A 22,599-nucleotide genomic window follows, 5' to 3' on the forward strand; every position below is an offset into this window, starting at 1 on the left:
AACTCGTCAGTAAAAGAATAATTTCTTAATCAAGTCTTGGTCTTTAATTTATGCTTTCCTAATCCCGTCTCTTTTAAAATTCCAAGTCCTGCGTCGCTTTTGATTGGATTTAGATTTTTTTAATTTTATTTTTTATTTAAAAAGATAAAGTATGATATTTTATTATTTATTTTATAAATAAAATAAAAAAATTTAAAAAAATTTAAAAATAAGATATTATATTTTATTTTCTTAGGTGAAAAAATAAAATTTAGATAATAAATAAGTTAAAAAAAATTATGTACTTATTATGAGAGTTTATATATAAGTTTTCACTCTAAAAATTCATAAATAAATTGATGAGAGTTTACATATGTCTATTGTAAATGGAGACCATTTTAATAAAGATACTAAAAATATTTTTTTTTAAAGACGTTTACATGTGTAATATTATTATTGGATATTTTTATTAAATTGGTTAATAATTTATTTTTTAATAAATTAGAACAAAATCGGTTTATTATAGCAACAATAATAAACTCAATTGTCTGCATTATAATTATTATATTCGGTTTGATCCGATCGAATTACACAATCTAAATTGAATATCTTTAAATTATTTGATAAAAAGATAAATATATCCCTGACTTTTTGTTTTGTAGACATTTAAATCCCTAAAAATTAAAAAATATAATTAGATCCCTAAAAAATATTAGATTTATTGTTATTGTTATAAAATAAATGGGTTTTATTCTAATTTGTTAAAGAATTTAAAAATAATAAATTCATTAATACGTCCAATAATAATGCGACACGTAAACGTTTTTACAAAAAGACGTTTTACGCATCTTTACAGAAACATCCCCCATTGAAAATATATCTATAATTTCGTACCCAATCGTTCTGATCATATACTTCTTCACTTTAGTTGATTCATTTGCCCTGCTTTTCATTCGTATCTTCCGATCTTCTCATTTCCTACTCTTTCTAGCCACCAAATATTACAAATCAGATGTTTTACTTTTACAGCATTGGGGGAGACCCTAGACTGTACTCATAAAGAACCTTAGCTTAGAGAAATCCTCCTTCCTCACTAGTCACTACTTACTACCATCCCCTCCTTCTTGAATCAACCAAGGCAAGCCTCTCACTATCCTTATAATGTCAGTCATCTCTCTATCGTCGATTACCTGAAACCCTTCCGGCCTCCCTCATGTATCCCCGGCAAACCCACGCCGCCTCTACTGTTCATATCGAGAAGTTTTCATCCTATATCATTCTTTCTAGCAAATTTCTCATACAACAACGTAACCCACCTTTAATTTCACGTCAACCGATTCAAAGTGGAAGTCATCACCGAAGAAGTCGTCAACATTAGGATCATCCCTTTGGCTTCGTTGTTTCACTCCCACCGATCACTCGATGTAGCAATATAGCACGGCACACGAACCTTCTGTGAATCGCTGTTGAAAAGAGTTCAGGTACGTATGCACAAGAAGCACCGTAGCTAGAGAACTATCATAGCACTTGATATTTAATTTAGCATTTTTGTTAATTTATTTAGTTCTTGTAAAAAAAATGAATTTGAATTAAATTATAGTTTAGACTTATTTTTAATTTGGTTCATATTTAAACTAATATCTAGATTGGAATAAAATTTAAATTAAAATAAAGACTAATAAGTATATATATATTTAAATTAGTATTTGAGTTGGATTTTAATTAATAAATAAATATATAGATTTGACTTACACATAAAATCAGTTATTATATATTTGTGTATAAATACAATCAAATTGGGTTAGTCGAGCGGTAAGCTCGCTCGTTCGATTAAGTAAGTGTCGGGGTTCGAATCCCGTCTTGTGCATACAGCAACCCATTGGCCAGCAACAGACCTTTAAATGGAGCTAAGAGGAGTGCCTTAGAGCTAAGAGGAGTGCCTTAGCAACATTTTCTGAGCGTAAGAGTAGTGTAGTGCTTGCTTTCTTCTTCCAAAATCAGAGTAGTACAACAGGGATAATGGAGAAGTGAAAATGTAGAGGAACATTGTAGTTACCAAGGTTCTGAGAATCGGACCGGTCATCGAATTGTTTTAATCACTGGTTTATTGGTTTAATCAGTTCAACTGGTGGTTCAACCGAAAAAACTGTTTTAGAATAAAATAATAAATAAATTATAAATAAACATCCTAAAATATAATTATAGTCTAATATAAATCTTAAAATATCTTCGAAATTTAACACACTACATAAAATATCATCAACCAAATCCATATGATCTTATCAAAATACAAACTCAAAAATTAAATAGTAAAAAAACATATCTAAATATTAAATCCCAATATCATGATTTATCAATCATCAAAATCCACAAGAACTTGTTACAAATTTGCTTCGGTGGATTAGGATTAGGATTAGCAGCATCATTTGAAATAGGAGGATTGACAGGCAAGTTATTATTCACAGATGCATTATTATCAGCAGTTGCTTCTTGATTAATACTATTATCCATAACTGAAATTAATAAAAGTTTTATTAATTAAAACAAAATTAAAGACCAGCCACAACACAATGAAAAGTCAAAAAATTATCAACATGACCATATCTAAATTCTGCCACCAACATTCAGCAACAAACAAAGTAAGCAAAACCAGCAATAATTAGGAGCTAGCAACTACAAATCAAAGCAAAACCAACTACAAATCAAAGCAAAACCAGCAACTACAAAACAAAGAAGTATCCATAACCAGATACAAAATTAAAGACTAGCCACAGCACATTGAAAAATCAAAAAATTATCAACATGACAATATCTAAATTCTGCCACCAACATTCAGCAACAAACAAAGCCAGCAAAACCAGCAATAATTAGGAGCCAACAACTACAAATCAAAGCAAAACCAGCAACTACAAATCAAATCCATTAGAAAATATGAACAAAAAAATCAGGAGCCATCAACAACCAGTAAAAGTGTAAAACACTAGCTAACGAGCAATTAGAAAACACTAAACAGAGTAACAATAAATTTGAAAACAGAGAAAACACTAAAACGCTAACCTGGTTAATTAGTTAATTACAGATCCATCAACAAATACATTCATAAATTAGAAGAATCTTGTGACAGACTATTATTCGAACTAGGTGGATTAGGATTAGCAGAATCATTTGAATTAGGAGGATTGGCAGACAAATTATTACTCAAACAGGCATTATCAGCAACTGCTTCTTGATTAATACTTCCATCCATAACTAAAATCAATAAATCATAATCCAAATTAAAAACAGCAATAGAATGGCTAGAAATCAAATAATCATCCATAAGACCATAGAACAGAATCAGTAACAAATCCATTACTCAATTTCAGAAACAAATCCATTACTCAATTTCAGAATCAGTAACAAAAGCACATATTAGAACAGAATCAATAACATATCAGAAATCAATCACTAACTTCAGAGTTCAGATTCACAAATCCCTAATTTCAGAAATTGCATATTTGAGTAATTTGAAATTTCAGAGTTCAAACCATTAACCTTGAATGAGAGAAAGACAACGCCGACAAGACGAGAAGGACGGCGACGGCGAGACGAAAAGGACGACGACGGCGAGACCACCGCTTGCAGCTCAAACTCGAGCAAGAAGACGACGCGACTACGTGCCGAGCTAGGGGTTTCGGTCTCGGATAGGGGGAAGGAGGAGGCGCCTCCGACGGATGGCGGCGGCGGATCCGTGGAAGAGGTTAGGCTTTTGGGTTGGGGGCTAGGGCTGTGGCTGGGGAGGGAGAGGGAGACATCATGTGAAGTGTGACTGGGGCTAGGGCTAGCACAAACGGGTTTGGGGGAAGGGGTGAAGTGCGAGTGTTTTTTTTTTTTGGTTCTAAATGGCAAAACGGCGTCGTTTCTAAGAACCGGTCGGTTTTTGGTCCGGTCTAACCATCCAATTCTCAGTCGGTTCAACGATTTTAGAACGGTTTTATATCTAACGGTTTTAGGAGGAGGATTGGACCGTTTTTCTTGCTGGTTCCTGGTTCAACCAACTAGTTCGGTCCGATTTTCAGAACCATGGTAGCTACAACAGAAAATCATGGATGTGAGAAGTGTTTGGTATGTTGTCCTTGTTGTTTCTTTTTTTTCTTTTTGTTAGAGGTCATTGTCTTTTGTTATACTAATTTAAATCAGCACCATTGATCCCAACTTTAGTTCCAAGTTTCATCCATTTTCCCCTCTATCCATTTGATGAAAAGAACTAACTTTTTCTTTTTGTAAAGACTTCTCTACCCGAATTGCACTTTGAGCATTGTTGCATCAGTAATGAGTGGACTCCGCACCATCTATGCCCAAGTACCTAAGCAACACAATAGGTGAGCCAATAGCGTATGTTGAAGCAATCTTTCGCATTTGCTTTGTATATTTTTATATTTTTTGGTGGTATAAAGACTAGCCATAGATGATGTTGACCTTGGTATATTTGCTTTACAGTGATGATTGTGGAGTCTTCGTGTACAAGTACCTTCAGCAATGGAAACCTAACACCTCATTGCAGGGTTGCAACCAGGTTAGGACACTATGATTTCCTTGAGCATTATTATCATCTGAATTATTGGAGACATCGAAAGTTGGTGACAAACATCAGATTTTGAACAGCATTTTTTAAATTGTTACTTTGATGTCGCATTTTTCAGGAACAAATTGCGTATTTCCGAAAAGAACTCCTCTTATCGTGCGTTCTGAGTGACTCGAACACTAAACGGGAAGAACTACTTCACCAAGTGGATAAATACTTTAAGGTGATCAATACAAAAAGAATTCTTCGTCATCATGCCCCCTTTGATGAGATAATAAAACTCCCGACTAAAAAAGTTACATGACTTTGAACATAATGTAACATAGATCTTACAAGAGTTATAGGTCCATTGAAAGGAAACACAACACTTGAGGAAATAAAACTCCAGACTAAAACATCTAATGAAAACATACTTAGGAAAATACAACCGTCAAAGTATTCGGGAAAATCGATACAAGTCCAATGGCATGACCAACATTAGCTAAGATAGATCAACTTCGAGTTTTTCTTTTAATATTTCTTAAAAGAGTAAAAGTCATTCTATATTTGGATATTCCATGCAAAAAAATTTTTTTATTTATCAATTATATTTGGATACAACAATATAAAAGTATTTGTTTATTTATTATGTAAAAAAATATCTTTTTTTAGGAAAAAGATCTTTTAAAAATGACATAAATTATAACTTCTCAAAAAAAATTTTAAAATTTTTCTAGTGCTTACTTTATTACTACTAATCTTTCAAACACGCTAAAAGTAAAAAAGATATTTTTTTAATAAAAAAATATTTTTCTATCAACTTAATAACACTCAAAGAATAGATTAATATAGGAGTTTAATGCTGATGCACTGACAGTGTAAAGTATTTTACACAGTGGTGCAATCACATCCGTTTTTTTGGATGATCATTTACGTGATTAATATAAAAAGTTGTTATTTTTGTTGATCTGACGTTACGTAATTAGATGCACATGTAAAATTACTTTACACTAACAGTGCATCAAAATTAAATTCTTAATATATGTTATTCAAAAATATTATCTATTATATATTATTAATTTTACAACCAAAATATGCCACATGTCACTTCCTCATTGCAATTGAAATCAAATATTTCTCTCCAAAATTAAAGAGTTCTCCCATTTTTCCTTCTTCCTTCTCTATCTCTCTCATTCCTTCACTCAATCTATCTCTTTTATATATCATTATCAATGACTAATTACAAATTTTAAAATCAAAATATACAACATGACATTCTCTAGTTATATTTAAATTAAATTAAAATTAAAATATTGAAATTAAAATAAAAATATAGCTATATTATATATAATAACTAATTTAATAACCAAAATATGTCACATATATAACACTTTCTTTATTAAAATTGAGAGAAAATATTTTTCTCTCAAATTAATAAACTCTCTTTGTACATTCTCTTATCTACCTCTCTCCTTTTTTCAATTTCTCTCTATCATTTTCACTCTATATATAATTTATAATTTATATTTTATATTAATAACTTGACAAATCAAAATGTATCATTAAATATTTTTCATTACAATAAAAATAATTTTTTTCTTCTAAAATTAGCAAACTCCCTCTCTCCACGGGATAGGACTCAGGTGACGACGACGTGACGCTGCTGCCTCACTTGAGTCAGGCGCGTGATGTTGCTGCGGTGAGGGACTGAAGGGTGACCTCGAAAGTGAGAGGAGAGGAGCTTGGCGTTGACAGTGAGGAGGGGGGTAGGAGGTGGTAGACGGCTGTGGTGACTGGTGAAAGGACCTAGAGGAGAGAAGTTGGTGACAGTTAGGGTTCTTGGCTTACTGGTTCTCAACTTCTCATATATATATATATATATATATATATATATATATATAAAAGAGAGGGTATTTTAGTCTTTTTACGTAACAGAAATTATACTGGTCCTAAGAGGCGGGACCTCTATCCTCGTCCTCGTCCCATTTATTATTTCAACCCCTGTCTCCATCTTCTATGGGTACAAAACTGTCTCCATATCTGCCCTCGAATAGATAAATTTTGGTGAATACCCGTCCCGCCGGGAGTTTTTCCCATCCCTAAGGCTCGGTGGGGTTATGCCAAACTTAAAGGCTGTTCTTCATTATCATCGTTAGAATGACAAGGATTATGAAATCTTTCTGTTGAAGACCATTCAGAGAATAACAAAACAGCTATGCGTATAGGTTGATTATCCATCAGAAAAGCCTACATAAGATGGGCAGAGGCAAACTAGATAGAATTAACATAAAAAAAATGAAGACAACTTCATCGGTAGTGAAGACTATCCATCTAATCCTAAGGACGACCACAGCGATGACGAATAAAATGTGTTTGAACGACATCTATACAAATGGACCTCTATTAGTTATAATTTAAATAAAAATAACACTTTTAAAATGTACCAAAATTAAATTTTATAATTTATCATCTAATAACAATTTTTTTTCACATAAAAATAATTATAGAATTTATTGTAGTATTCATTTGTTTAAAATTGGCTATGTTTCCGGTGTCTCCGGTGTTATTTTTTTTTTGGTGACTCATACACAACTCTCAAGAATATATATTTCTTTGACTAAAAACCAGTCTTTTGTCATTATGTAATTGAACTTCTATTTTTATTTTTATTAGCTTCTTGAAAAATTTTATTTTAATTCAGTAGATGATGGATGACTTTTATTTATAAAAATATATTTTAAATAATTTTGTTATATATTAATTGTACAGTTCGATTACGATTTAACCATGGTTATTGAACTTTTGAATGATTGATTCATTGACTGATTGGATTCTCACAACTTTGATTTTCTAGCATTTGTCTACGCGTGTCTTGCTTGTGGTCCTGCCTTATGGTTCTCCTCTCTCTTTAATTTCATTATATGTTGTATTTCCATAAGAGTGATGTATTGTGAGTTAATAGTTTCAAAAAAAAATTTGAGTTATAGAGTTTAGTTTAATTATTTTACGTTTATTTTGGTGCAGATGTCTTCCCCATCAGGTTTTCAATATGATGATAATAGTAATTGTGAGATTTTGCCTCCAACAAAGAAGAGTGTGACTCCAAAAGAGAGGAATGTGACATCAAAGGAAGTTGTTAGTGTGTCTCCTAGGACTCAAAAGAAGAAGGTAGCAAAAAGATACGTGGAACATATGATTGATGAGCAGGTATGTGGAAGTAAAACATTTTGTTAATCTAATTAGAGATTATATATTTCATCACTTACATAACACAGTTTCTTACTCTAAGAACTACACTTTCAAAACAAAAACAAATCTTCAACCCTATCCTATAACCCAGATAGCTTATATCATTAAAACATAACAAATACAATTAACATCAATCCCAGCAACTCACACCCAAAGTCCAAGAATCTCTTTCTGGTTTTGCATTGGGCTTCTTTTTTCCAGCATCAACTCCAATTCCTTGATTTTCTCTTCCAAATATGATAATCTGCCTTACATCCCAGTCTCTACACACACATCAACATTCCTTGATTTCGAATCAAAATGCTCTTCAATGATCTCATGAAGCCACTTAAAATATTTACCGCGTGGTTTTGGCATCTACAATTAACCCATCAACTAACATCAATTTTTTCTAAGGAGAAAGTATAGGGGTCAGCAACTTTTGTATTTTGTGGCCATCATTTAACCATCAAAAGAAAAGTGAGTGATCTTCCACTATTGAATGTAATCTCACACCATTGAAAACATTATTGATGGCTAATTGATGGTTACAAAACACAAAAATTGGTGTCTCCTAACACTCCTCTTTTCTAAGTAAAAAGCTCGGTTAAAAAAAAAAAACGTCTAATCTAATCAAAACAATATGGTTCACTCAAAAGTTAAAAATACAAAGTTATTAACCCTCGGTTCTATAAGTTTACTAGGGTCAGTTGGGATTGATTCTTAAAAAAATATTTATTTATTTAAAAAAAAATCTTCTTTTAAAAGAAAAAATTATAAAAAAAAATTTCAAATATTAAAACATATTTTATTTCTATTTCTTTAAAAATAAATATTATTATTTTTTAGAAAAAATAAATAATTTATTTTTTAAAATAAAATTATTTTTTTTAAAGTTGTATTCAAATAGGTTTAAAATTAAATAAAGATGAAATCTCACATATATTTATTTTCTTATGAAATTGATAGTTGAGAGTTATTAAATAATAATTTAGTCAAACATATCAAATAATGTAATAGTTCTTAACTAACAATTTCATATAAAGATAATGTCAGTAAGTTTTTACCTTGAATAAAAGTATTTTAATTTTGAAAAAAACAATACATTTTATACTCAAAAAAGCCAATCCAAACCCATAGTTAGGTCCAATTTGGGTAAATAGCTTAATTAAACTCCTTTTGAAAAAATAGTTTAAACAATAAATGACTATATTAAAAGTAGCTTATAAATAAGTTATTTTGTATTTGAGTTTTTAGTTCTAAAAGTACTTATTTTAAAAGAAATGTGATAAAAAAAAAAAACTTTATTATGAGAGAAGTCATTTTTTTAGAATAAAGGATAAATAGGTCCCTGACATTTTTTTTCGTGGACATTTTAGTCCTCAAGGAAGGGAAAATACATTCAAGTACCCTCGAAAAAGGTGGACATTTCAACCCTTCCGTTGAATTCAGGCGGTTGGATTGGACGGAAAAGTCTGACCTGGCAGAGGTGGCGCTGACCTAACCGTTATGGAGCCCATGTGGCAGTGAGCTTTTCGAAACAGGACATATAAGTCCCCGGAGACGAAAACGACGCCGTTTCGTTACCTCCCCCAATCTTTCAAAATTTTCTGCCCTAATCCCTCGTCTACACAGAAACAGCGAAGTGGGTGTTGTGGGTAGTGAAGGAAGAAAGGAAATTCTTCCTTCCATGGCATCTGAAGGAGTATCATCAAGCTGGAGAAGAAGTGGAGGTCAGTTCGGCATCCTAACAGGAAAGATGGCGTCTCACCAAAGTGCTTCTGTGGAGAAAACGCAATCCTTTTCATGTTGAAGACGCGAAGCAATCCGGACAGATTGTTTCTGGGCTGTCCCTTTTACAAGGTATGGTAACCAACTGTGTGCACGTGGAATAGTTGAAGATGTGTTAGGGTTACCAGATTTTTGTTTTTGACTTATGTGGATTGATATTCTGCAGGTAAGACAACCGTATCGCAAATTTTTTTGTGGCTTGATGAGCATGTTGCTAGACTTGGATTGATAGAAACAAAGTATATAGGAGAGAAGGAATTTGTGGATGTTGAAGATTATCACGGGGAGCAGGACATGAAAATGAGGATCACATGCTTGGAGAAGAGGATAGTAGCTCTAAAGATGAAAAAAATCCAACAAAATGGTATATTTGTGTTATTGTCATTGTGTTGAGTTTTGCTGTTCTAAGTTGTAAGAATTGATCGGGCTGGACATAAAATCCACCCCCCATTGATGGGACCTCACTAACATAAAAACCACCCCCCACTGCATTATCGGGCTGGACATCAGGCACCTGATCCCCAGCTTCACCACGTGCAGCATCCCCATTCCCACGGCCTTCTCCTCTTTCATTAACCCTTGTGCCAAATTGTCTCTTCCTCTTCCCTTGCTTCTTTGGAGTAACTACCTTCTTCTTACCCTTGACACATCTTTTCTTCTTGCCAGCAGTAACCCCACCATTACTGTCAGTACTATCACTTTCAATTCCAACCGGTGGAGGTTTATACAACATGTCTTCCGTGCTCTCGTACTCGTCATCAGATGAAGAGGATGCATTCAGTTTCTCTGTAGTTTCATCCACCTCCCCTGCAGTATCTCTGTCCTGGGCAGCATTCTCAACAACCTCCGGATCATCAACAGGGTGATCAAAGTACATATGGAACTCACTTAGCCCTGGGTTCTTCATTAAGTTCTCTTGCATTGCGTTGATCCCTGCATCCCCAGTCAATATGTTCATTCCGGATTCAATGTCAATGCTTGTTGGATCATACCAGCATACTGCCTTCTATGACTGGTACCCCAAGCCCTTAAATAATGTCACCAGGTCTCCGAAATTAACAAAGTCTAGGTCCATCTCAGGGAACCTCTCTTCCTTTCCATTCTGATAAACCATTTTTTCATCAATTCCTCTGACAAAGTTCCCTCCATGGTGAAAGACCAGCATCACAAACACGTCAACCATCTAAAATTAACCCGTGTAGAACTAGGATTAAAATAAAAAATACATAAACACAAGATATGAACGAAACCACATTGCCCTAACACAATCCCTCCCCCTAATCCTACACAGGATGCTATACACCCCTTTTTCATATTTTATCTTACACTATAAACATGCACACACGTTGCCTTCCTAGCTAAGCATCGCAATCTTACCTTCTTCCGAAGAGAGCAACCACGACCTCAGAGCAAGCTTCTTCTCAGCTTCTGGCACCAACTTCAACCCCGCACCTATTGCTCTTCTACGTGTTGTATTTTTTGGAGGGAGAAACAGAGAGAAAGAAGTTTGATCGTCTTTGGCTTAGGGTTTTCAGTAATTCTCTCACTCAAGCATGGGTCTTCTGGGTATTGTATACGGGGATTCAACTGTGTTTGGAGGGGAGGTAACGAAACGGCGTCGTTTTCGTCTCCAGGGACTTATATGTCCTGTTTCGTAAAGCTCATTGCCACGTGGAATCCATAACGGCGCCACGTGGGCTCCGTAAAGACCAGGTCAGACTTTTCCGTCCAGTCCAACCGCCTAAATTCAACGGAAGGGTTGAAATGTCCACATTTTTCGAAGGTGAGGGACTTGAATGTATTTTTCCTTCCTTGAGGACTAAAATGTCCGCAAAAAAAAAGGTCAGGGACCTATTTGTCCTTTACTCTTTTTTTTTTACTTCTCTATAAGCTCTTAAATGGCTTCTTCGAAAGCTGCAATTTGGTTTTAAAAATTGCACCAGACATTAATACTACTACTTTTCAAGTTTTCATAAATCAAAAGTTCAAAAAAGTTACTTTTAAAACTTTCCAAAGGGACCCTTATTGTTAAGCTTGTTTGGGTGAGTTTCTAAAAAATATATTTTTTTGAATTTTTTAGTATTTTTAAAAATATTAAAATTAATTCTATATTTGGATATCTCATACAAAAATATCTTTTCATCTATCAATTATATTTGAGTACAATAATATAAAAGTATTTGTTTATATATTATGTAAAAAAAGATATTTTTTAGGGAATTTTTTTATTTTTGTAGTAATTTTATTTTTACTATTAACAATTTGTCAAATACACTAAAAAATAAAAAAAATATTTTTTTCAATAAAAAAGATATTTTATTGATGTAATGTTACATTATTAAATACACGTGTAAAATTATTTTAAACTAACAGTGTACTAAAATTAAATTCTTAATATGTTATTCAAAAATGTTATTTATATACAAAAATTTAACTCATTTTTAACGTATATTTTGTATTTTAATGTATATTTTATATTAATAACTATTTTTTTTAAGGTGTTTGCTATGGTACGATAATAAATTCATACGTATAGATACATTTAAAATATGGACAAGTAATAATAAGGCACGTGGAATTTATTTTCCACATCAGCATTTGATTTTTTCTTTTTAAGATATATATTATATCACTACTTTTACTAATACATCCTTTTAATTAAATAAAAATAAAAAATATTTTTTATTTAATTTTATAAAAAGTCTTAAACATCCTTACTTTATTTGATTAGACAAAAATACCCTTTTAAATTAATCAAATTTTAGAATTCAATTAATTCTAATTTTATAGTTTCAAATAATTTAAACAACAAAATAAAAACATAAAAAAAAAACTAAAAATCAATCGTTCTTTATTTTTTCCAATTTCTCTAATCATTCGTCCCCTCTCTCTGAAACAAAGCAAAACATATCAAAAAAATAAAAAATCAATCGTTCTTCATCTTCTCCAATTTCCCTAATCATTTTTGCCCCCTTCTTGCCCCCTTCTAAAGCAAATCATTAAAAGTCCCAAACCAAAACGGTAAAATCGTAGCCCTAATTTTGCTTTTATGATTGTGATTGTTGTATGAAAGGTCGTTTTAAGTTACTTTATTCGTTACTATTCATGACTTCATACTTCACTTTTATTTCTTAAGACCAGGTAATATGTATGAATTATCTCAATTAATCCCAAACTTTAGTGTCTGTTTACTCTATGGAGTAGCATGTCCTAACCCATTTACCTCCCTCTTCTGCTATAATAAGTGAAAGACAAGTCAATTATGAGTGGTACAGTCCCAACGACCTAAGCCTACGCCGTTAGATTATTATTTTATTTTTTATTTTTATTAAAGGTAAAGGTAGTAAAGGAGAGAAAATTGGATGTCCAACATCGTATTACAGTGTTTCAAAGCCTTAATGTTTTACTAGGGTTTTGTCTTTTTGGTTTAGGATTTTCAATGTTTTGCTTTAAAAGGGGATATGAATGATTAGGAAAATTGGAGAAGATGAAGAACGATTGATTTTTTTATGTTTTTGATATATTTTGCTTTGCTTCAGAGGGAGGGGATGAATGATTAGGGAAATTAGAGAAGATAAAGAACGATTGATTTTTAGTTTTTTTTTTATGTTTTTGTTTTGTTGTTTAAATTATTTGAAACTATAAAATTAGGATTAATTGAATTCTAAAATTTAACTAATTTAGAAGGGTATTTTTGTCTAATCAAATAAAATAAGGATGCTTAAGATTTTTTATAAAATTAAATAAAAAATATTTTTTTATTTTTATTTAATTAAAAGGGTGTATTAGTAAAAGTTGTGATATAATATATATTTAAAAAAAAATTAAATGCTGATGTGAAAAATAAATTCCATATGCCTTGTTATTACTTGTCCATATTTTAAATATATGGATACGTATAAATTTATCATCGTAGCGTAACAAACGCCTTTTTTTTATATGGCTGATACAGTGTAGACTGTACACAGCATAGTTGTATATCATTTCATTTACTTGTCGACCGTAATTTCAACACGCTTTAACCTTGCTTCTACTTATTCTGCGTACAGGCAGGAGAGGATTTCATTCTACATTCAAATCCTACTGGGAGCACGATGGTTGAAGTTGTTCCGCATATCATCACTACACTAATGGAAAGAATGAGATGTCTAGATGCTTTTGGGAAGAAGATAACCAAAATAAAAGATAGTATCATACGCCATCTCTTACCCATCAAAATGGAGGCAGAACGAAGTGATGGTCCTGCACTCCTTCTTACACCCAATTGGCTAAATGATGTTATGGATGCGCTCACCGATTTGCGGGACTTGCTGGACGATCATGGCATTCCTGCTGACGCTACTCCACTTCCAAAGAAGCGCAACATATGTTTTTCTTCATGTCACCTTGCATCTTGTGGCCTACTTCACAATCTGCAGAAAGTCGAAAAGTGGCTACAACCCATTGTAGTTTATGTGACCCCAATGGAGATATACAAAAGAAGCATGTTGACAAAGACGGTTGTGGAAGAAGGAGAAAGAAAGATTGCCGGAAGAGAAAACGAAAACGAAGAAATCATAAATAGGATTTTGTCTTTGACAACAGTTGAAGGTGTTGTTTCGGTGCTTAGGATTGTGGGGATGAAAGGGATCGGGAAAACAGCACTTGCTGAATTAGTTTGCTGTGATATTAGAGTGACAACAAAATTTTCGGTGATATGGATTAGTGGTATCCATGGCAACTCTTATGTTGAGTCTGTCAAGAAAGAAATGATTCGTGAACTAGAGATAGAGGGGAAGGGAATGAAGAAAATTGAAGATCTTAATCCTGAAGAAGCCACGAGAAGAAGTAGATTCCTTCTAGTGCTGGATGATTTACGAAGCGAGAACCATGAAGAACTGCTCAGTTTGCGTAGAGAACTGAGGGAGGTTCCTGGCTCATCTGGTGGTGTAATCCTTGTAACCACGCAGAATAGTTTAGGGCCCCCCAAGCTGGTCCGATATACTTTGAGACTAGACATTCTGGGAGAGGAAAATTTTTGGGCTTTATTTGAGAAAGTTATAGGAGGAGTTTCAAGTGAATCAAAGACCAGTGATGCCCAAAAGAAGTTGATTAAAAAGTGCCGGGGAGTCCCTGCAGCAATAACAAAATTGGCAACAATGTTGAAGACTCGTGAAGCAATTTCTGAAGCAGACATAAAGAATTTGGAGCGGATATTCATGCAGGAGATGAAGACGATGTACTACGATGAGCTCCCCTCCTGGCATCTGAAACAATGCTTTGCTTATTTACCATTTATATTCCCTAAGGCAGGTCAAGCAGTCAAGGTTGAGACACTAGTTCAGCTTTGGATGGCAGAGGGATTTTTGGGCCCATTCAATTCTTCTTCTCAACCAGAAGAATTGGGAATTAGCATTATAAAAGAATTCTGTCGCAGATCAATCCTTTCCGTTAGAGAAGACCAATTTGGCAGCATTACAGATTGCGGCATGTATAACCCGCTATTGCTTGATCTGTCAAGATTCGTAGCCGGCGAGGGCCGCTGCTACATGGATGACCGTGGCGAGAGTGTCATGCAAACTGTCCGTCGAGTGTTTTTAACTCAAGACTTTGATTTTTCAAATGGGATTCCCGAATCCCTCAATAAAACTAAGAAACATTTGCGTACCATTCTCTTCCCCCTACCAGGTAACAACGACTGGTCCTCACGAATTCCACATGATGTCACATTAAGCCTGTCTGCATGTGATGCGATTTTCCGTGCGTTCGAGAGTTTGCATGTGTTGGGCCTAGCAGATTTAGGCATGAGGATGCTGCCTAGTTCAATTGGAGAGTTAAAGCTCTTAAGATACCTCAACCTATCTCATAATAACATGGACAAACTTCCCGCTTCCATTGGAAAGCTAAAGCGCTTACAGACATTAAAACTGTCCCATTGCCATCAACTCAAAAAGTTGCCTGATGAGGTACAGCATCTAGTGAATCTCAAGCATCTGGAGCTAGAGGGGTGCCTGCATCTGGCACACATGCCGTCAACATTGGGGAAGCTAACAAAGCTTGAGAGATTGTCCCATTTCACAGTCAGCAACAATAATTGCAAGCACAAGCAATTGCAAGGTTTTGCAGAATTGATGAATCTTAAAAACTTAAGAGGGGGTTTGGAAATTCTACACTTGGAGCGCTTGAAATTTGAGGAACCACGGCATGTTGGGCGTGCCTATTTGAAAGACAAAGAGCATCTTTGGGACATCAGTCTGAAATGGAGTCATGATGATGATAACAATAAGAAAGACAATGAAAAATCACTGCTGGATCGTCTTGAGCCACATCCAAATCTTCAAGGATTATCTATAAAGGGATATAGAGGTACAGCATTTTCAACTTGGCTCTCGTCCCTCAAAAATCTTGTTAGCTTTACTTTGAACAACTGCTCCATGTGCACATCTCTCCCTGCATTGAACGGATTCCCTAATCTTAAAGTTCTCAGACTTGAGAGGTTGGACTCTTTGAAATACATAACAGATGGAACCAAAGGAAGCACAGAACTGGGGTTATGCATGCTAGATTATTTGTCGATATCAGATTGCCCAGAGCTCACAAGTTGGTGGAGGCCTAGTGAAACCGCTCACAACAATGCCATATTATTTAGCTCGTTGTCAATTTTGGATGTCAAATACTGTCCAAAACTAAGTTCTATGCCATTGTATCCCAATCTTGACGTGAGGCTGATTTTGGAGGGTTCCAGCATGAGAACGTTGTTGGACACCATAAATTATAGGTCAACTTCAAATCCTGCTCCTCCCCTCTCCAGATTGATGCGGTTAAAAATTAACAACGTAGAGGAAGAGTCTTATCTACCGAATAACTGGCTAGAAAACTTTCTCTCACTCCAATATCTTTGGATCAGTGAGAAAATGTCAGTGGTCAAAAGTTTCAGCCATCTTCGCTCACTTAACACCATGACCATCACAAACTGTACAGGAGTGGACTTACCTAGTGAGGAATGGGGTGGTCTCAAAATGCTCCGGCATCTGACAATACAGGAAGTTGCTAAGCTGAAATCTCTTCCATCAGGAATCAAACATCTTACATCTCTAGCTGCTCTATGGATCAACGGTTGTCCTGAGTTAGAAACTTTGACAGAGGAAATAGGCAATCTCAAATCCCTTAATATTCTTCACATTGAAAATTGCCACAACTTACATTCGCTTCCCAAAACAATGTCCCAACTCAAATCACTAAACAAGTTAGTGATTCGGAGCTGCCCATTGTTGTTGCCAAGGTGCCAAGAAGGAACCGGTGATGACTGGCCACAGATCAGGCACATCAAAGATATCTACGTGGCTGGCACTTCTGAAGTCTTTGAGTAATAACATCAATCAAGTCCGAACTAGTTCGGCTAACCGGTCTCTTGGGTACTTGACAAAAGACTTGCCCTAAGCCTCTAATAATTTCTCTCTCCCTCTAAAAGATTGGTATAGCTATGCAGTTCTGCTACTTCTTCCTTCAGTCTTTGTTCATACAAGTATTACACCTCGGGCATTGGTTGGGTATTCCAAATCAACCTGAATTTCAATCTTCATTCAGGTGTAGGTATAATCTATCATTTTCTTTGCTCCTTCTAAACTTTACTGAGTTACTAATTAATGTTACCGAGCCATAATTTTTGTGCTACTTATACTCTTTGGATCAAACTTTCACTGTGATCAGGAATCCAGCTATTGGTGAGAATCAGATGGAACTAGATGAGTCTTCTGGGTAAGATAAAGATTTGGTGTCTACCTTTGATGTCATGTGTTTGTATTAAAGGTTAAATAAAGAAGGACAGCAACCTTCGTTTTATTATCCAAAGAAAAGCTTCTGAGATACATTTCTTTACATTTTATACGTTATGATCCTTGAAAGTATGTAACATTACCATGTTCGGGCTACTTATAAATCTATGCGTAAATTTAGTTGGATCACTCATTTTGTATACCTGCATTCTTCAATTATAAAAAAAACTGCCGTCTCTTTTTGTGATGGTTCACTCCTAAGTCCTAATGATTCCTTTTAATCAATTAAGGTTCGTGCAGATTATTTATTTAGTGGAATAACAAGGATACGGAAATTATCAAATGTACTCTGATCCACAATTGACATGAGTCAGCATAATTACTTTCAAGAACTATGTATTAATAATTATTCTATAGTGTGTAGAGAATAACATAACGTGCAGAACCCGAAACAAGGTAGCAAGTGCAACATACACCATACTCTCAAATCGTTCAGTTTAGTGAAACCACAGTCACGTTTCTTCCACTCATCAACACTGACGCATCAACATCAGTTCTAGACGCTTATTGACACAGGATAGAGTTGTCATTTTGCAACACCATAAATCCCTAATCACACAATGAATAAAATAGAAACCAAGATTCGTAATATAGCTCCCAGTTTTAGAACTAGGGAGAACATTCTTAAATCCATCCGTTATTTGCTCTTCTAGCTGTGTCCCTGTGCATACCTTTCAGTGCAGAACAAAGGTTCTTACTTCTTAGAAAGAGTTGCACAAAACAGGTTTCTTTTCTTTCCTTTCCTTTTTCTCTTTTCCAGACTTGGTTTGGTATAGTCTGCTTGATTAAGTTCAAACAGTTATTTTATCCCACCGATGCAAAAGACAAAAAGGTTCTTATTTAGTCTGTTTCTATGTGACTATGAATATATGATGTGTAATACTTCACCAAATTGAATAGAAATTAGAAAAAAGCATGGCATTGATACTGTCAAGAGATAAAATCACTTAAACATTATTATGAACACAATTTATTCCACAATATATTATATATGTCTTCCAAAACAAATAGTAACACGTGTAAAAAGTAGAAACTAAATAAAACATTAAGAAGCTGAAGAGACTATACATATCATTCAAGCAAGAGTGTCCTGATTCCTAATTGCTAAGCAACTACTTTTCCTAATTGCTAAGAATGTGTTTTAATGCATTATAGAGACAGAGACAAAAGACAATACTACATTTGTAATATATTTAGTTTAAGAGATAAAAATAAAATATACATCTTTATATATATTTTTTAATCAAATTTTTGTGTCAATTTTCACTGGGATATATAAAAACACGAAATTTGGAGGTGATTTTAATGATTTTTTTTCTTTCTTTATTCTTAATATATTTTGCAAATACTAGATTTTGTTCTTCCTTTATCAAAATCTTAGCTTCATCTTCTCTTTCATTCTGCAATTACACAATCAACAAAAAAAAAAAAAAATTCGTCCAATTTAGTATCATTTCTCCTTTCTCGATCTTCTCTTTCTTCTTTTTCTTATTGTAGAGTTAGTTATCAATTAAACCAAAATTTCAATAACCCAAACTTTCAGTAACCCAAACGCTATTCAAGAATCAACAAACTCTAAACACAAAAAAATTACTTTTTTAGTATCAACAAAAAAAAAAAGAAATGTAAAAAATTAATATTTATCTTGTTGCTATGACAGCCAGGGACGGATGTATGTTTTTTTTTTTAACATAGAAAGCTTAACATTGTAAAGTGGAGCAAACAAGTCAAATAATAAGTATTAAATGGAAAAACATAACATTTTTGTCCATGTCAGCAGTGCCATCAACAACCAAAAGGATCACTATCGGTCCATACGGATGTATGTATATGAGTGTGGGGGCAATCGCCCTCACTACGATTTGAAATTTTTTTGAATAGTATATGATAATAATATTTATTTGTCCCCACTAAATTATTAAATTTGACCCTACGATAATTTTTTACTCAACTTTTGGTACTTCATAATTAATTTAAAAATTTTATATTAGATGTTATTAGAATGATCAATTCTCAATTTAAATAAAATTTGTGTTTTTTCTTAGAAATCAACTCGAAAGAGTGTTATTTATCTTTTTTATATTAGTTTTAATTTTGTTTCTATAACTATATTAATTGAAAAAACTTTTTCAACTATGAATCTCAATAAGAATTGACTTCTAATTGTATAAGAAGTAAATTTCTAAATAAGTATTTACTTATATATATGTAAAAGAAATATTACACATCTAAGTCTTTTTATGAACTAAGTCTAACCAAGTTAAACAATAAAACTTAAAATAATATTAGTCATAACAGATTTTTGTTGTCTTAGACAAATTTGATTGAACTTGGTTAACAAAAAAATATGAATATGTAGCATTATCCTATATAAAAAGACAGATATTTATAAGGGTAAAGTATATTTTTTTGTCGCCAATGAGTAATAGCTCAAATGGCATAGTCTCTCCATACTCAATTAAGAGATTGCGGGTTTGAGTCTCCTATCTTTAGTAAAAAAAAAAAAAGTATATTTTTTGTCCCCGAAGATGGGCAAAAGTTTTAAAAATACCCCTAAATTTTATTTTGTTACAATTTTGTCCCAAAAATTTTTGATTTGCATCAAATATACCCTCGGAGGCTAAATTTTCAAAAGATTTAAGACCAATATAACAATAATGCGTATATATATTGAAACAAAATAAAACTTAGGAATATGTTTGAAACTTGTCAAACTTTAAGGACAAAAAATATAATTTACCCTATTTATAAATGATTATTTTACTGTTTTAATTTGTAAAATTAGATATTATAAAAACTAATCATGTTATATTTACATCGAAAATAACTACCTGCGTATATATATTGAAATAAAAAATATATATTAAAAATAAATTAAACAATACATATATTTATATACGAATACATAATGATTAATAAATAATTTGATAACTAATTTTTATATACACATAATATTTTTATTATAAAAATTATTATATTATATATATATAATTTTTTTTTTCGCCCCCACTATTAAAATTTTTTGGATCCGTCACCGATGACAGCCTCCTACTATTTGGTTGTCGTCTATGTTACCTTGGCTTCGTTGTTCCTGAAATCTATGTCCTTTACATGCTTATTAGTGTCTTAACTGGAGAAGCAAGAGTAAAAAAGATGAAAGGGTGAAGAAGATGAAGGAAGAGTATGAAAGTTTAGTAAAGAAAATGAAGGGTTAAAAAGATTTAAAAAAAAAAAAAGAGTAAGAACGTAAAGTGAAGAAGATAAATATTGAATTAGATGGGGTTTGATTGAAAAAATCAAGAGGACACAAAGAAGATATTTTTTTATTATAAGATGAGATTTGATCGAAAAAAAATATTTCAATTTTTAATATGTTCATACCTTGGTCCAATGCAATGGTCAGACCCAGTTAAGATAAAAAGGCCTAATCTAAAGGGTTGGCCTTCACCATTCGTCCGACCTTCCTAAATAGATCGGATACAATGTAAGCTGGCAGAGGAGGCTTATTTAAATAAGTAACTGCCTCCTTAAATTTCACATCAACTTCTAGAAGAGATATCCTAACAACCTTAAGATAAATGTACGGTTATCCACCATCAAAAGTGAAACTATTTTAGCAGTGGTTATTGGCTCACCATCTATAAATGCACTGACATCCTCAGGTAAATTTAAGTTTTAATACTCACAACCTACTTAGCCCCTTGCTGACTTAGGCATCAGAGTGTCTTTGTAGGTATCACCCCCCATTCCTCAAAACACACAATTCGGACAGTAGCTCACAGACGCGAACCAAGTCAGAGACCACCTCTTTATACATTTGGGTCACGCATTCAAGCTCAACCATCCGGTTTTAGATCACCCACGGAACATAATATAAAATCAAAAAAGGTATATAATGTCTTTTGTTATGTATTTAAACAAGGGAGTCACTCACATATAAACACATATATTATCTTTTTTTAAAAAAATATTTTTTAACAACTAAAATTTAACATAAGTAATTGATTAAACGGTAGTATTTTTGTCAAAATTAGACCAAATAAATTGGTTTAACTAAAAAATTAGTAAATCAAATTTTGAATTGATCTAAATTAATATTTTTTATAAAAAAATAAGTTACAATATTTCTATTATAGAAAATAATTAAAATATTTCTATTATATATATATATATATATTTTAAAAATTCTAAATTCTAACTATTCTTTTTCTCTATGCCATCGTAGAAATAGGATTTATTGTAATAGAAATATTTTAGTTATTTTTTATAATAAAAGTATAATAATTTAAATAAAAAAAACCGCAAAACAAGTTATTGAGTAAATATAGATGTTGAAAAAGTAAACTTTTGACAGATTTACAAAAACTAGAAAAATGAAAAAATTAATAATAATAATAATAATAATAATAATAATGTTCGTGCAAGGATGCGCGGCTCCGTGCTATACGTCGGCTTCCGTCGGTTGATGAAAGAGACTTTGTTCCGTAGCGGAGAAACGCCAAGCTTGAGCACGAACCGGGTGGAGAACCTGCAAAAAGGACTCCGACGATCAAGTTAGTGGAGAGTAGTTATAAAGTAGAGCATAAGCGTAGGAAACGTGTATGAGTGTGGTTTTTTGAAGTGTGTTGCCCCAGCTGAGTTGATAACTGCCGTTTTATAGAGTTGTAGATTGATTTCATTTGATGGTTTGTTAGAGTGAATCTCGGCTTTTACCGAGATTCTTGGGGTTGTTTATCACATCATGATTATCTGATGGTTATTTGTTTGACGTGGCTGACGTGGCCGAGATATAGGGTGGCGGTTCCGAGTTATGAGGTACGGTACATAGCCCCCAAGCTTGACTTGCTTGGGTATTTGGTTTCGAGCAAGTTGAGCTTTTTGGACGACCTATATCTCGGTTTTTGTCATGCCAGCCCCCAAGCTCAACGTTGCGCGCATAAAATAAATTACTTTTTTGAAAAAATGTTTTTTGGAGTAATTGGTTTGAGTGACGTGTTGTCCCGTGTTCGTAGGGAAACGTGTTGTCATTATGCCACTTGATTACTGTAACTGAACCGTTTTTGACCCTCGATTTCTCTGCGGTTTTTGGTTTTGCGTCTCCACTTTGTTAGTGGGTTGTAATAAGCTTGTTTATGTCATTGGTCTTTGGTGATTCTTCGAAAAGTCGCTCTTTTTCCTTCTGATTTTGAAAAGAAAAATGTCTTCAAAAGGTTAGATTTTTCGTTTCCTTTATCTTTTATTCTT

The 22,599-nt window shown here is 33.2% G+C and overlaps 1 protein-coding gene across 10 annotated transcripts; it reads left to right on the top strand.

Annotated features, from left to right (window-relative positions):
* The first annotated feature begins 879 nt into the window (after positions 1-879).
* On the top strand, positions 880-17,556 carry LOC112743988 (disease resistance protein RGA2). Of its 10 annotated transcripts, none has more exons than XM_072214834.1 (9): positions 891-1,460; positions 4,248-4,340; positions 4,459-4,534; positions 4,662-4,766; positions 7,547-7,729; positions 9,130-9,613; positions 9,708-9,905; positions 13,591-17,113; positions 17,231-17,556. In XM_072214834.1, the coding sequence occupies exons 7-8, from the start codon at positions 9,903-9,905 to the stop codon at positions 16,888-16,890; spliced, it is 3,303 nt and encodes a 1,100-aa protein (XP_072070935.1). In that variant the 5' UTR covers positions 891-1,460; positions 4,248-4,340; positions 4,459-4,534; positions 4,662-4,766; positions 7,547-7,729; positions 9,130-9,613; positions 9,708-9,902; the 3' UTR covers positions 16,891-17,113; positions 17,231-17,556. The 10 variants fall into 10 exon arrangements, with proteins under 10 accessions (XP_025649222.1, XP_072070930.1, XP_072070932.1 ...); XM_072214835.1 differs by having other exon boundaries at positions 13,591-17,107; XM_072214836.1 differs by lacking the exon at positions 4,248-4,340 and having other exon boundaries at positions 919-1,460.
* Positions 17,557-22,599: the final 5,043 nt, after the last annotated feature.

The sequence above is a fragment of the Arachis hypogaea genome, chromosome 14 (genome assembly GCF_003086295.3).
Source record: "Arachis hypogaea cultivar Tifrunner chromosome 14, arahy.Tifrunner.gnm2.J5K5, whole genome shotgun sequence".
Taxonomy (NCBI): Eukaryota; Viridiplantae; Streptophyta; class Magnoliopsida; order Fabales; family Fabaceae; genus Arachis; species Arachis hypogaea.